General features: G+C 38.1%; 5 protein-coding genes across 15 annotated transcripts in view; 3 read left to right on the plus strand and 2 right to left on the minus strand.

Annotated features, from left to right (window-relative positions):
- LOC105222794 (uncharacterized protein DDB_G0284459) overlaps positions 1-9,181 on the plus strand; it is a 482,380-nt gene extending 473,199 nt beyond the window's left edge. For 8 of the 11 annotated variants that reach the window (XM_049454104.1, XM_049454100.1, XM_049454107.1 and 5 more), the window contains 2 exons: positions 5,772-6,412; positions 6,491-9,179. In XM_049454104.1, coding sequence (XP_049310061.1) covers positions 5,772-6,412; positions 6,491-8,493 — 2,644 coding nt within the window. In that variant the 3' untranslated portion in view covers positions 8,494-9,179. Of the gene's footprint in view, positions 1-5,771; positions 6,413-6,490 lie in introns of all 11 variants that reach the window. The other 3 variants (XM_049454101.1, XM_049454103.1, XM_049454102.1) reach the window with 2 other exon arrangements.
- Positions 9,182-9,571: 390 nt separating this feature from the next.
- The window catches only part of LOC105222775 (uncharacterized), a 112,649-nt gene continuing 105,845 nt past the window's right edge, over positions 9,572-16,375 (minus strand). The window contains exon 16 of the transcript XR_007422469.1: positions 9,572-9,850. The gene's annotated coding sequence lies outside the window, so the exon portion shown is untranslated. The remainder of the gene's footprint in view (positions 9,851-16,375) is intronic.
- On the plus strand, positions 10,366-12,270 carry LOC105222780 (U4/U6.U5 tri-snRNP-associated protein 2). The gene is made up of 4 exons (XM_011200253.4): positions 10,366-10,504; positions 10,573-10,656; positions 10,721-11,876; positions 11,939-12,270. The coding sequence occupies exons 1-4, from the start codon at positions 10,492-10,494 to the stop codon at positions 12,183-12,185; spliced, it is 1,500 nt and encodes a 499-aa protein (XP_011198555.1). The 5' UTR covers positions 10,366-10,491; the 3' UTR covers positions 12,186-12,270.
- Positions 12,517-14,499, plus strand: LOC105222781 (uncharacterized). The gene is made up of 2 exons (XM_011200254.4): positions 12,517-12,808; positions 12,898-14,499. The coding sequence occupies exons 1-2, from the start codon at positions 12,668-12,670 to the stop codon at positions 13,375-13,377; spliced, it is 621 nt and encodes a 206-aa protein (XP_011198556.2). The 5' UTR covers positions 12,517-12,667; the 3' UTR covers positions 13,378-14,499.
- LOC105222782 (uncharacterized) lies at positions 14,178-16,058 on the minus strand. The gene has a single exon (XM_011200255.4). The coding sequence runs from the start codon at positions 15,858-15,860 to the stop codon at positions 14,592-14,594; it is 1,269 nt and encodes a 422-aa protein (XP_011198557.2). The 5' UTR covers positions 15,861-16,058; the 3' UTR covers positions 14,178-14,591.

The raw sequence follows: 16,375 nt of genomic DNA on the forward strand, positions 1-16,375 counted from the left end.
CAAAAATAATATGCAAATTTCGAAAACTTTTGTTTTAAAAACAAACTGGCTTTTTAAGTGATGCGCATTGATTGCACTTTGGTGCCACACACACGTCAGTCTCGTGGTGGCTTTCAAAGTAGGCAATTTTACCGCAATCCCCGTCATTTATGATGCAACTGCCTGACGTTGTTTACGGTTCTTCCTCATGCGGTGTGACATGCAACGTGTGCCCCCACGGCAACGGCTTTTGCGACAAGTTTCATGTGCGCTTGGAACTTTTTTCACTTCATTGCATTATTTACCGCTATTCCATTAGACTGCATGCCATGTTTGCCTATATAACAGTGTCATTAATTAATTGTGGCAATAATGGGAAATTAAAAAAGAGAAGAAGTCTATGTTGTTGGTGAAGTTTTTGCTGAATTTTCGTGCGCTGTCTAAATGGAGAGTCAGCAAACACGAATGCCAGCTGCAGTTGAATAATTAATCACGTTGAAAATGCCGAAATGTGAAGGAAATTTTTAATGCTCATACTTTTTGCTTGCTGTTTAGAAGTACAGTTATAATTTTTAAGATTTTTTTTTAACAATTTCGAATGCACTCAGAATTGCCTTACATCGTACATAATTATCGCTGCATGATTCATATTTTATATGTACTACATATGTACATATCATCACCTAAAATGCAAAACAAAGTATCATCAAAAAAAAAAACAAATTTGACTATTTTATTGCTTACGATACACTACATCATATTACATACGCGTAGATAAAATTTTCAGAATCTGCTGTCAGATATAATCACTATATAACCAATATATAACCATTTTATAACCAATATATAACCACTTTATAACCATTTTATAACCAAAACTAAAATTTGGTTTCAGTATAAGTAGTCTCTATTATAACGTTTTTCCTTCGCCTGTAAATTTATGAAAAGTAATGTTACGTTATTTTGGATTTTAGTTGACGATATGTCTAATATACTTTATGATACATATTTTTTCGATATCAAGTCGGTACGGTTTATCATGATTCAGTCGCAATAATATTTTTTATATTTGTTAACAAAACCATTTAGAAAAAAATGGATGTTCTCGATTTCATTTTCGAGAAAAAAACCTTGGGACACCTTAATGTATATATACAAGCAAACATATTATTTTCTATTTGCAATTGTCAAGTGTATTTAACTTTTCATAAGCTTCAACCCTGTAGGCGCAATTTTTTTTCAAGCATTTTCAAGCTTTCTCCTTTCTGCCAACATGTTTCCTACACATCAATTTTGTTAAGTGGGCGCCAGTGAAAACCACAAATAAAAAATATAAAAATATTTGGCATCAATTGACACACTAACACTTGACACCATCGCGGTAGGCAACACAGTTCTGCGTAATCATTTCTTCCAATGATTCAGATTTGTGAATATTCAGAATGTGCGAAATTCTTCAATAATATGCTATGTTAACAACAGTTAATCAAAAGCGAATTTGCACTGCTCAATATTTGTGGGAGGAATTTATGTACATATGTATGTATGTATATGTTCTATATGATAAATAAATATCAGCACTGCTATTATTATATGGTGTACAACTATCCTAAAAAGACTCCTTTTTTTGCAAATCAAGAACAGAATATGAACCTCGAAAAATAATAATATTTCTAATCAAATTTCAACTCATATATGTTTTGTTTAAAAAAAACTTTAATGAATCAGATATGTATCTTTTTGGTCGACCATTTTTTGCCATTTTTCCGCTAGAAACATTATTATTCCATCAGTGTAAAACTTTTCTGGTTTCTCGGCAAAAAACTGCGACAAGTAATTTTCATTTGAAGCCAAGTTGGCTCCATTAAGTGAGTTCTGTATGGACCGAAACAAATGGTAGTCCGATGGTACAAGGTCAGGGCTATGTGGGGGATGCATCAAAACTTCCCATCCAAGCTTTCCCAATTTTTGCCGAGTCATCAAAGATGTGTGTAGTCTAACGTTGTCCTAGTGGAAGACGAAGCCCTTTCTGTTGATCAGTTCTGGCCGTTTTTTTCGATTGATTGCTTCAATCTCATCAGTGGTTGACAGTAAAATGTAGAATCCATCGTTCGACCAGACTGGAGCAGCCCATTGTGTATGATTCCTTTCCAATCCCACCAAACACGCAGTATAACCTTACGAGGCGTCAATCCTGGCTTTGCGACCATTTGTTAAGCTACACCACGCTTGAACCATGATGTTTTTGCACATTGTTGTCGTTTTTGATTCACTTTTTGTCTCCTTTTACCATTCGCTTCAAAAATGGTTCGATTTCATTTCGTTTCAGCAAAGTATCGCAGATATTAAATTTTTCACAGACAATTCATGTGGTAACCAAACATCGAGCTCTTTTTGTAGCCAGCCTTTTATAAATTGTTCAAAACCGTTTGTTGATGAATGTTAAGTTCCTTAACGATGTCGTGGCTGCTTATGTAACGGTCCTGGTCAATCCTTTCCATAATTTCATCGACTTTTTCAACGATAGGTCGACCAGAGCGAGGTGCATCTTTCACACCGAAATTTCCAGAACGGAAGCGAGCGAACCATTGTTGTGCTACACGAACGTCTCCGTAAACTTCACAAATTTCATTGGTGGCTTGCGTGGCATTCTTCCATTTTTATAAAAAAATTCAAATATAGCGAATTTCTTCATTATCTTCAGTCATTTTTGAAATGTCATAATTTTTTTTGCAACTTCCCCGAATTTAATTTTCTTTAAATGAAGCTTACAATCTCACCTTTCCAACACTATATGATATGACGCAACATGTTTGGTTATTAATAAAATACGAGAATACTTTATTCGACTACCGAATATATATTATGTAATATTCGTCAAACTTCGGCAATTTTTTTTAATTGATTTTTATAAAAAATCCAAAATGTCAGATTAAGAACTTGTTTTCCGATTATCACTTTAAAATAAATGGATATTTGACTGAATGTCTGATAGCTTAAAAGGAGAATAAATGAGACATAATCATTTCAGCTGCGGCTGCGGCACTCAATCGCTTAATTCCGGTTTCTTCAGCCTCTTCAACTCATCAGCTCATTTTATGTCATTTTTTTAATACACATACACTTCAAAAATATACAATAATATATACATATGTTAAACCACTTCAAATCACTTCAATCCACCTAGAATGTACATTATGGGAAACTTGTCTGCAATAACTACCCACAAATAGATCGCGAATTCCAAATCGGCATTTGTAATGCAACTAAAAATAATTCACAAATTTGAAATTCAATATTGACTTCACACAATGTCGTTGGCGTCGTTTCGCCAACAACTCACAATTGGCATCTTGAAAATGTCAACGCGAACGCCAACATGCAATGGCAGTCAGAAGACAGCAGGAAAACACGCAAAAAAAAGACCAAAACCAACCAGTCCAAACCAAGTGAGGCTAGACTAGGCATTGCGACAAGACCGGCGAACTGGCTGAGACCACACAAAAGTGCCAAAAGCGCAGACTAGCATGCATATTGCTGCACAAACAAAAACATGCTTGAATACCCGCATAAATACATCCATAATATTCGGTTAAATGAGCAAATGATGTAATCACTGCGGCGCTGATTTGTTTTAAGGTGCAGCAGGCAGGCAGTTCTCGTGCACCTACTACGAACAAGTACGATTTTATGAGCAAGTGCTATTAAATCTTAAAAGCCTGAAATCAAACTTTGTATGAAACGAACGGTAAACATGTGCATATTTACAGAACTTGCCATGAAAACCCAAAACTACAACTTAACCTTAATCCGCACATTCATACATCAAGTAATGCCTTAAGATCATGTCCGCGAAACGCGTTCTAAACTCTGCTGTGAGCAGTGCATTTAACTCGCTTGGCGACATTTGATTGTTGCTTGCTCTTCGATTGTTTGCTCGTAAATTGCATTAAAACAATTTGTGAGCATAGTAAAGTTACTGCCGATTCGTCTGTGGTAAATGTCGCCGCGAATTTACATTCCTATAAATCCATGCAAATATGTGCCGCGAGCATTCGCGTGCAACATGTTACTGCCTACCAGCCTACCATCGAATTGTGACTTTTTCAGTTCAACGTAAGGCTGCACTGTTTATACCCGGAACAGAGTATATTAATTTTGCCAGCATGAGGAGCCGAATCGATTTAGCAAAGACTGTCTGTCTACCCGTTTTTATATACGCGAAATTTCTTGTCCAAAAAGCTGCTCATTTGTTGGTACCGAAATCCGATCATAGGACTCTGTCGTCTCAAAATGCTTGCCTTTCATCGTCCTTTTCAGGCAAGGAAACAAAAAAAGTCCGGGGAGGCCATATCTTGGCTGTAGGGCGGCTGCGGAAACGTTGGGATGCCGGCCTTGGTTAGGTAGCTGTTCACAAGGAAGGTGGTGTGAGCCAGGGCGTTGTCGTAGTGCAATTTCCAATGGGCTGCGATGTCTTGTCGGACCCGATTGAGGACTTCCACGTAAAACTGCTCTAATGAACTCTGCATTTTCGGCTTGCACCACTCACAGAAACACGTCGCACGAAAATGTTTGTCCTGACTCTCCAGGTGCTCGGAGACAACTGACCTGCCGCTCGTTCGTTAGCTAGTAACGCCCTCTACCGAATCCGAAGTACAGCCGCGGTGGAAGAAAATCAGTCCTATTACTTTCCGGAGAATGGAAAGCTTGTAGCCATTTTCAAGCTTATCATTCTATTCAGCATTACTACCCAGGGTTATTTTAAACTTCTTTGTAAAATTTACCCTTTTGGTAATGCCGTCTCTCGAGGGAAGACCAGTGCTGTTTCATCACTTAAGGCCTTAATTTGCTGCAACGACATCATTCTGACAAACCCTTCTACTGTTATTTGATTACTTGGTAGAGTTGTGTGAGTTCTACATGACTACTAGTGCTGCCATCTTGCTAGTTAAATTCCTACCAAAACCTGCAACGCTTTCGAAGCCCAAGCCATCGCTTCATACGCAAAAATCGGTGTAGTCACATAACTTTTATTAGATAGATTATTAGATACTGAACCTTTGATCCAAGTCTGACGGTTCGTAAACAAAATATAAACCAAAATTAATGAATCTAAAAATTGAAAAAAATATCACGATTTTCGTGCACACTTTCAAGATTCACGACGCTCAAATACTCTTGCTGTGAAGGAAATTGCCTCCGTTCCTACGACAGTGCAGCCAAAGACTACCAATTGAACACTAAAATTTCAAGATATCTTAATCTTAGCTCCCTTAGTCCATAGGACTCGAACATATGGTAGTCAATCCCAAAACGATCTGTATAAGATTTTACTCAAAGCTTAAAGCTCTCTCTCTCTTATTCTTTGAAACAACTTTGATACATTTCAACTATAATAACAATATGTTGATTTTTAAATTTTCTAATAATAAATAAATGAAAAATAGAACCACCCTAACAAACTAACAACCGTTCATGCTATCTGTAAGCCCACTTGTCGGGCATTGTGTATGCCGCCCTTCGGCAAGTGTCGATGCTCGGAGACGCACATAAATTTCAGGTGACGGAAGTGCACTAGCTGGCGGGCAGTCATTGCAACTGCTTTTGGTAATCTGCTGTGACTTGTGCCATAACTTTTTTAGCACTTAACACACGCCTACCTGCCGACGTGTCGCAGATTAATAATATTACTTGCCACATTGCAATGTCTTTTTGTAAACTCTCCTTAATATTTTATTTGTTATTCCTTTTACACTGCCATTCATGCGCATTTGTTTCCTTTACTTTTGCAGTTTGGGCATCCTGCCGCCACTGCCCTCGTCCGGCGGCGGCAGCGGCAGCGGCAACAGCAGCAATGGCAAATCTGCAGCCCACATGTCTAGCAATGGTCACGGCAACGAACACAACAACAGCAAGTCCAAACATTATTTGTCACAACAACCGCAGTCACAACTGCTACATCAGCAACAACAACAACAGCGCCGCCATGACTCGTCACCGAAACGATTTAGCTCGTCGCTGGGCAGCGATACCGGCAATAGTACACGCGAATCCGAATGCAGCGAAGAGCATAGCGGCGGCTCGCCCGTTTCGCGTTCACCGCCTGTTACGGCGACCACAAAACCACTGCCACTGCCACAGCCCACTAGCGAGCTATTCGACTCCTTAGCCGCAGAGCTGCGTGCCAAATTGAATGGTAATGGACCGCCTTTGTTACTGCCGCCACGCGACTACGACACAGTGCATCGTTCCAAAGGTAATTTGACGGCCATCGAGCTGCGTCGCTGTCGCAATGCATTGATAGTGGGCGGCGCTACACCCAATGATACAGCAGTGCCTGTCGGTGGCAAGCAGGTTTCTTCGCGCGGCTCATCGGGTATCGGTTCCGATTTGGCGCCAAGCCCAGAGCGGCAGGATTTAAATAGTTCGAGTGGTGAGTTTAGCGAAGATAAATTCAATTGAAGTAGTTTACTAACATCATTTTTCTTTTTCTATTTCTTTTCATTCGCAGAGGATGAGCAGTGGTCTAATGAAGCGGATAATTCAGTGATCGCGCTCAAACCGTCACAGATCGCAATGGAACGTTCACCGCCCATAATTTCACATCATCCGCAGTTGAATCGCAAGAGCGCCGTTCAACCACCAGAGGATAGTTATTTGCGTGATTTACCTGCTAAGCCCTATACGCCGCGTCAAAGCGCGCATCGCGAGAAAATCGCTGCACCCCCACACGAACGCGATGCACGTTCGAAGACCCCGTCGACCGCGAGCTGGTCGCGCGAGGATGAAATCAAGCCAATCATAATGCGTCCAGCTGATTACGATGCCAAATTTAATCGCGTCATGCAGGCCGAGACCAAACAGGATTATCATCGCCGCGCTGATGGTGGCGGTGGAGGCGGTGGCGGTGTCGTTGGCAGCAATAGAGAACGCGAACGTGAGCGCGAACGCGAGCGCGATCATCCGAAACTGCGCGACACTGATAAATACAATGAAATCAATCGTTTATTAAACAAAAAACTATCACTGGAACGTGAAACGCCAGATCCGCGTTTTGCCAAACATAAACCAGATGATGGCGAGGACTTTAATGACTCGGATCCGGCTAGCGATCATATGCCAGTGCATCCGTCCTCCAACTATCGCAAGGAAAACTTAACAGATAAACAGAAGTTCATCGAATACGCCGCAAAGAAACAGTCCAAGTCATTTGCTGTCGACGAAGCGCAGCGCTATGGGGGTCGTCATCGTTATGTCGATCCAGCCGATCTGCCTTTCGAACAAACCGCAAGCCATAACAAATATGCGGCTGCTCATCGTACTACACACTCGCCAGAGCGTTCAGAATTAAGCCACACTCGCAGTAATGAACGCGAGCGAGAGCCAGAACGTTTGCGCGAACGGGAAAGGGAACGTGAACGCGAGCGAGAACGGGAGCGTGAGCCCGAGCGCAAGCAATATTCGCGCAGCAATGAGCGTAATCCATACCGCGAACCTGAAAGCCTACCCTACATACAGAGCATGGAGAAGATGATGAAGTCATCCGCCATGCGTTACAAGGCTTTTGATGGCGTAGTGGAGCCGGCGACAGTAGCGCCCCCGAAGGAAGAGCTGCACACGAAACTCAGTTCACAGCATAGCAAATCATCGTATACAAAGCGGCTCAATGATGACGGGCGACCACTGGAATATGCACACTCAAATGGACGATCCGATGTCACACCCAAGGATCGCTTCAAAGATGCCAAGGACAAATTCCGCGCTATGGAACGCACAGGTAGTCGATACGATCTGGCCGAAGAGAAAGACATCACCGACTATAGACCACGACGACGCGGCTCAGTTGAGCGCGCAGATGGCGGACGTTCATATGCTGACTGGAGTGATGAGGAGCGCCTCGATGACTCACCACCACCGCAACCAATCGCTGCACGTTCGCGCTCACGTTCACGCGGTCATCTCTGGGAGGAGACCAATATGCCACCACCACGCGAAATGATGCCGCCACGTGAACATCATTTACGTGAACATGGCCGAGAGCGTCCATTCCAAGAGTACGCTCCAGACATGCGTGCACCACGGGAATCGGCAGGCAAACGACCCGACGCGCATCGCATAATGCGTGAACGCTCCAGCGACATGACAGATGGTCGTGATCCTTACCGTGAGGCATACCGGTATGAACAGCGCGGCGCCTTACGTGATCACTCACGTGACGCGCCACATGTACGCGACGAACGCGAACGCGAGCGACATCGCGAACCACTGAGACGTGAGTACTCGCCTGATGTACGCGCAGCAGGTCCGCCAGAACATCGCGCGAATCGCCGACCAGCTGAAAAACATACAGATTACTATCCTTCACCCACACCGCCACCACCCACAACCGGTGCGCCGATACCGAATACCAAGGGTATCGCTAATCTATCAAAAGGCTATCGTCACAGCTATGCGGAGCCGGTGTTTGCGCGCGCCGGTGGGCGTGTAGGCTTGGCGGCCGTGAACCCATACTAAAAGAGGACGTCGAAAATGCGGTTTGGGGTTTATTTGGAAATACATACTTGGTTTCACTGTAATATTACTAATAATATACTAATTTAGCATAAGTATTGAAAAGCAGAGAAATTTTAAAACAGCATGGCAGCAAGTATTTGGTAAATTGTTTACAGTTAACGAACAATTTGTAATATTTCAAATTTCTTTAATATTTTTAATCATATATTGTATCAAATTTATAAATAATCGACGTATTTACTTAATTCCAGCTGTTTAGAGCGCTAAAAAATGGTTTAAGCATTGCTGGAATATATAAAAAGTATGTCTATAAAAGTTTAGTCAAAACAAGAAAATCTTTACCGATAATGTGCCTTTTTATACGAACAAGCTAGTTAAATTTATCGAGAAATCAACGAAAATTAATTAAATAAAAAAATATTGCAAATTGTTATATAGATACGTACTCGCAAATATTTAAATTCATGTATGTATCCATATTTAATATATATATATACATATATATGTATGTATTTTTGCAGTAATTTTTATAAAACGTCAAAAATTGTACTCACATTTTACAATATTTCTGCATAAAATGTATGTATAATCTATATTTTTCTTCAATTGATTTAATTCGTTGTTACTTTGAAGAAAAATTGTTATTTTACAACCTAAATTTTCAATAAAGAAGTCTAGTTGATATATCTAATCCATTTATTATGTGTTTTATTGTAAATTACACGTAAATCAACCCGCAGGTGAGAAAATAAATAAAACCCCTAAAAGTATGCAACACTTCTGCTGCGCGCAGTGAAACGCCAAATTTCAGCAACTCCCATTTACACCAGGCACCCAGAAGTGCCCAGCAAGCAGCCGCCCTGCAAAAATGCCGCCTGCGAATTCGAATTTGTGAATGCAGCATATGCACCAGGCGCCCATAACAGCACAGTAGGGTGCCATTGTGCAAGTTTTTGTTGTTGCATTTTTATCCGGACCGAGTGATGCCAGATGTTTTAAAACGAAATACCGTATTTATTAAATATTTTGAGGAATTTTGAGGAAATTTTTCATAAAATAAAATGAAAACGTCACCAACTTTAAAATAAGCATTTTATTTATTTTTACAATTACTTTTTCTAAATATACAAATAAATAAATATAAAATAAATTAAACACACACAACTATAGAGCGTTTTATTTTAATTAATTTGTACCAAAAGCGTAAAATAAGCAGGCCAATGGCTAATTTTCGGTTTGCAATATTCGACAATAGAGATAAAATATTTTGCTTAAAGCACAGCATCCAAAATTTTTATTTTACTTCGTATTAAACCGTTCAGTTTCCCATAATTTCGGCATTTGCGAGCAATAGTACCTGAAAAAAGAAAAAGTGTGTTAAAATTCAACTTAAGTAACTATTTTTTTAATAAATCATATTTTCCTTAGTTTGTTCCACGTGCATACTCAGGAATTTCTTTTACTTTTAGAAATAATATATTTCCGCTCACTTGCGTCATGTATGTAGAGTAATCTATATTCAGATGACAATTTATGCTTATTTTTAAATAACTTAATTTCTTTGATATTATTTGAGCAATTACTATGCGGTTTTCCTTTTAGTGCAAAATAACTAATTTGCATAACGGCTCACAGAAACTGTAAACCAGCCGTGTGACCAGTCATCTTTAGCCATTATCCGAAATAAGGATGCCAGACTGTAATTTTTATTTATTTGTAATTAGGAAACTTTAAGAACTATTTTTGTTGTTATTTTTACCATCACAAAAATTTGTGATTTTATATTTTTTATTAAACATATACCTTGAAATAAATTATTTTCTAATCGTATGCATAGAATGGGACAAATATTGCAATATTTCCCTCTTTTAATATATTAGGGAAATATTTATTACGACGAAACACTACTGGTTGACAGCCCAATGAGACGACAACAGCTGATCGTCAATTTTCTAGTTTATAAACAATTCTATAACTAACGCCGATTAAAGCATTATAATGTCAACAAATGGTAATTATGAATATAAAAGCACAATTCTTTCACTCTGTTTTATTTTAAACAATTGTCAAATTCTACAGGTATTGAACCAGTGGCTAAAAAGCCGAAGGTGGAGCAAAAGTTAGCCGCAAATGGCAAGGTGAAGGAAGAGCATGATGAATACGGTAAGAACTAAGCAATGCGTTTGTTTTGACGAAAATATTACAAATTTTACTGAATTAATTACAGAACTTGAACCGTCTGCATTTAATCCAAAGTATCGTGTCTGTCCATATCTGGATACGATTAATCGCCACTTACTGGATTTTGATTTTGAAAAGTTGTGTTCAATCTCGCTAACCCGCATAAATGTTTACGCGTGTCTGGTTTGCGGCAAATATTTCCAAGGGCGCGGCACAAATACGCACGCTTACACACATTCCGTATCGGAGGCGCATCATGTTTTTCTCAATTTACAGACATTACGCTTCTACTGTCTGCCAGATAATTATGAAATTATTGACTCCTCGTTAGACGACATCAAATATGTACTGAACCCCACTTTTGAACCCAAAGATATAAGACAGCTTGATCGCTCCGAACCGAAGTACTCACGCACAGTCGACGGCACGCTTTATCTACCCGGGGTTGTAGGGTTAAATAACATAAAAGCGAACGACTACTGTAACGTGGTGCTGCATGCGCTATCACACGTGGGTCCTTTACGTGATTACTACTTGCGTGAACAGAATTATGCAAAAATAAAAAGACCACCTGGTGATTCTATCTTTAACCTAGTGCAACGTTTTGGTGAACTTATGCGAAAAATGTGGAACCCGCGAAATTTTAAAGCACACGTGTCGCCACACGAAATGTTGCAGGCAGTAGTGTTGTGGTCTAATAAAAGTTTTCAAATCACGGAACAAGGTGATCCCATTGATTTTCTATCTTGGTTCTTGCATACACTACATCGTGCGCTGAAAGGCAACAAAAAGCCCGATTCTTCTATCATACACAAAATCTTTTTGGGTGAAATGAAAATTTATACACGCAAAATTCCGCCAGTGGAGTTGGATGATACGCAGAAATCGTTACTTTTAGCTACAGAGGAATATCAGGAGAAATGTGAAGATTCTAACTTTCTATACCTGACATGCGACCTGCCCCCGCCACCGCTGTTCACCGACGAATTCCGCGAAAATATCATACCACAAGTGAATCTTTATCAATTGCTGGCAAAATTTAATGGAACAACCGAAAAGGAGTATAACACGTATAAAGACAATTTTTTGAAGCGCTTCGAAATCACGCGTTTGCCACAGTATATTATACTATATATTAAACGTTTCACGAAGAATACTTTCTTCTTGGAGAAGAATCCAACTATTGTCAATTTTCCGATTAAGTAAGTACTTTTATTAGATATTTATTCTTTGTTTATAAACTTTAAATTTTGAACAATTGCAGAAATGTGGACTTTGGCGATATTTTGTCAATGAAGAACCGTGAACAACTCAAAAATACCAAATATAATTTGGTAGCAAATATTGTGCATGATGGTGAGCCGAAAAAGGGCACTTATCGTGCGCATATTTTGCACAAAGCCAACGGCCAGTGGTATGAAATGCAAGATTTGCATGTAACGGAAATTTTGCCACCCATGATCACACTTACAGAGTCATACATACAAATTTATGAAAGAAATAACGATTGATCGAATGTTGCATTTGTGTGTAAATTGAAATCTACTTAGTTAAGTAAATATATTAAATAAAAAATCTTTAATATAAGAAATTTAATTTGGAATATGTAAGTTTTTGTAATTAAAAAAGACAAGCTACAAAATTTTAATTAATTTTTATAAAACGGAGTTATTTTCACAGCAAAGTAAAAATGTAAACTATAATTTGTTATTATTAAGCATTCAACCTTAAATTTGAACGACGAAATTAGCGCATGCGTTGACCTGCCTACATCTATTACTATTTAACTGACATTTGTAACACCGTCAACACTTTCACTTTCTACACACACTATTTTCCTTGACCACTACGGGTGTATGAGGCATGTGGCGACAAAAAAATCGATCCAATTGCTCAAAATAAAGGTTGTCACTTGAACATTAAACGACATCACGCAACGTGAATTTATTTACGCTTAACTCAAATTAAATCAAAACTAAACTGTAATTTCGGAATGGCTGAAGGCACCTACGAATACGAGTGTATGAGAGCAGAATTGTTAGGCATAGAAAAGCCTAATGAGGAGGAATTCGAGAAGGCGCGTGCCGAGCGCTTGAAACGTGAACAAGAGGAATTAGAAGCCGCCGAGGCTGCGGTAATGAGCTGCAATTTACCCACACACACATACATACATACATGCATTTAGTAAGCAATTTAGTATATGCAAGGAAATTTTATTTTTAGCTTCTAGAGCAGCAGGAAGACCAAATGCGTAATGTAGGTGGGCGTTTGGATGAGCTGAACACAATATTATCATCGACACAACAGAAATTAAATCGTTTCAAGCAAACAGCTTGTGGTAGTCTATCAAATATATTTGCAAGAGGCTCAGTAGATTTGCCAGATGGTACACCATCCACCTCCGCCACTGCTAGTCGACGTAATACCACCGCAACGGGAGGCAGCATTAGTGGTCAACATAATGATGAGAAGCACGACTCCGATACAAATAGTACACAGGATCTTGATAATGTGCGTGATCAGGAATTTGAAGGTGAAACAAAACCTATTATACCAACGGAGAAAATTAGGGCAGCGAAAATGGATATACAGAAAAAAATGACTTCACACTTAGACAAATTAGACTCGTTAATTAACAAGGCCGATAATGCGGAAATTTCAATGTCGGAACAAACAAAACAAATGAGCCGTATGGCAAAGTAAAGTGTTGAATGAGCTAATAAGGACGCAAACTAATAGTATAGAAAAGATTATGATACATATGACAGAATAGTTGTCCTTGTTTTAAGCTTAGAGGGAGTTGCGAAGAAACTAATTTAAGAATATTCAAATATCTGTATTATTAATTTGTGTATATACCCCAAAAAATATTCAAAATATCGGTGGCAAAAGAAGATAAATAGCATTTATGGCAGAAAAAATAAGAAGTAAATAACCTTTGGTTAAATATTGTTTTGTCTGCATAAGCAATAACAACAAAGTGATGAAAATAATTGACTAGTTAATTAAAGGCTTCTAAAGCAAAAGTAAAGTAATAATAATTGTATAAGATATCCATTAATATCAATAGAAAAAACCTAAAATCCCCTGTAATTAAATATAGTTAACTCAAATAGGACACCAAAGTACTTAAAACAAAAGAAACCTAAACACTTTGAATGATTGAATTATAATGATAGCTAAAGATTGAAAAAGAATTGAAATTTAAAAAAATTTAAAAGCTTGACGGCATATACAACAAACAATTAACGACAGCATTTTCATTTAATTTTCTTTGTTTACAATTTTCTCTTAAAATTTTGCAAACATATTCGCGCACAGAAGATTTCGTTTATTTGCGTTTTTCTGTAATCGCTTGAAGGAATCGAGTATATTCCCAACTATTGTTATAAAAGAGCACACCACAAAAACAAAAATCATGCAAACTGGAGGCGGTGGTGATCCTCCGAATACGCCGAAACAGCATGATTGTCAACGTGAGCATTTTAGTTTATAAACAAACATTATTTTTTTGTTTTACTGTAAAATTTCCGAGCCTTACATTTTTTTTATTAGAAATCTATTAGTTTTCGTTTTAGCTCTGGCACGAACAAAATATCATTGCCTTAGAATATATCGGGGAAATTATGAATAATTAATGTTAGAGAGTAAAACTTATCAAGTCTCTTAAATTGTTGCAAATAAAATTATACCCTCCTGATTGTGTTAAGATTTTAAAGACAAATCATACTAGTTAAATGTTAATTACAATCTTAGCCAAGTAAGCGTATTGCAAGTTCTTGAACATAAATAAACAAGTATATACATATATTGACACATAAGATATTTAAACCGGCCGCTATAATTACATAATATGTGGGCACGTTTATCATAACGAAATATCTTTATATTTAATGTCAAAACTTAATTTTATTTTCCTAATCTTCATAGAATATATAACTAAGTTGAAAATGGTCGTGCGTATAGCGGTACAATTCAGGAAGCAATAAAGCATTTTCATCCAACTCGTCCAGTAATGTGCCAAAGAGTGTAGGTGATACCTTTAATACATGTATAGACATATCCTCTTTCCAATTTTTCAGGAGCATGCTATCGCTGCTAGTACTACTGGTACTGCTAGTCTCACCACTATCTTTTTCTCCTCTTTTGTCATCACCTCCACCTTCATCTTCTGTTTCATCCAACAGTCTGTACAGTAATTTAAAACTTTTGCATTGCTCAAGTTGCATTTGCAGCACATTGTTATTATTATGGCTGCCATGGGCCAATGGTTTTGTGTTACGTAGCACCTGCAATTGCTTTTCCAGTACTTGCAATAGCAGATATTTGCGTTTTCGGCACGGAAAGGTGGCTTCCAGCAAAACTTTACAAAAGTGCATCTGTTGAAGCAATGGTTCCCCAGCAACATCTGTAACTAGTGTATCGTCAATAATTTTGTGTAAAAGCTGGCATGTTGGTGTGACTTTCTCGTTAACAACATTTATTATTGTATCATCCTTATCATTAGGCTGACACTTTAAAAGCAATGTGTCCATCCATAATTTCATTGCATTATCGTTGAGTATATTTTCGCCCAGGTACTGCAAACATCGCCGACAGTAAACATGTTTATCCTTCATTTTGACCTGCTGTTGTGCCAACTCCGAATTAAGTACAACAAATTGAAAGCCATAAAAGAAGTCAGTTAATTGTGGCACCAAAACTTCATCGAATTTCGGCCCATGATGACAAAAAAATTCGTTTACGTCTATAGATCCAGAGGGAAATTCTCGAACTCTTCGGCATTGTAGTGTAGTACTCAGTTCACATTTACAATTCTTGCACAAAACTATGTGCTGGCTGCCTTCTTCGATATTTGGCTTTGGAGTTATATAGATTTTTCTTTTATTATCTATTTGATTTTCTTTATTATCAGCAGTACCATGGGCAGGTTCATTGGTTATAGTTAAACGAAAACTAGCATTGCATTCTTCTACAGTCAAATTACTTATAGTACGTGCTTCCGCGGTAAAAAATTTACCGAGCGCCACGCGGGTCGCTGTTGAGTATTCTCGAAAGGTCAGTGCATCGTTTTCTACAACAATTTTTAAGAATTCCGTTTCAGTAAGACTGTGGTCAAACTGGAGGAATACATTAGCACAACGGAGGTTGTGGCGCACCTCCACACAAACGTAACGCAGAGACATGCTCTGCAAACGACTTTACAATTAACAAATTCGAGACATTAATTTATATAAAACAATATTCGATATTGATGCTATATATTTTATGAAAATCAATTTGACAGACGAATTGTTTACGTTTACTTTTTTTCTACAACTCCCGTTTGACAAAACTTAAAATTGCAAATTCGTGTTTTTAATGACATTTGCTTTTATGATTTATTGAGTGGTGCCAGTTTATGATAAAAAAATAAAAAAAAGGTTGCCGCTCTGTTAAACTTTTTCTAGTAAGTTTAGTCCTGAACACTCAAATAATCAATATAGCACCACTGAACTCCAACATTTGATATTAAAATATAGATATATAAAACATTTATCCGAAGAATATCTGAAAAAACACTATCAAATTATTTAAATAATTTATAATAGAGCAAAAATGTCTTTTGGTACAATCTGGGAATTTGAAATGGAATCATTATTTTGGTTATTAAATATAAAAACTGTACAATAAAACATAAAAACTTATTTAAATTAACACA

This window comes from Bactrocera dorsalis, chromosome 4, assembly GCF_023373825.1.
Source record: "Bactrocera dorsalis isolate Fly_Bdor chromosome 4, ASM2337382v1, whole genome shotgun sequence".
NCBI classification, from domain to species: Eukaryota; Metazoa; Arthropoda; class Insecta; order Diptera; family Tephritidae; genus Bactrocera; species Bactrocera dorsalis.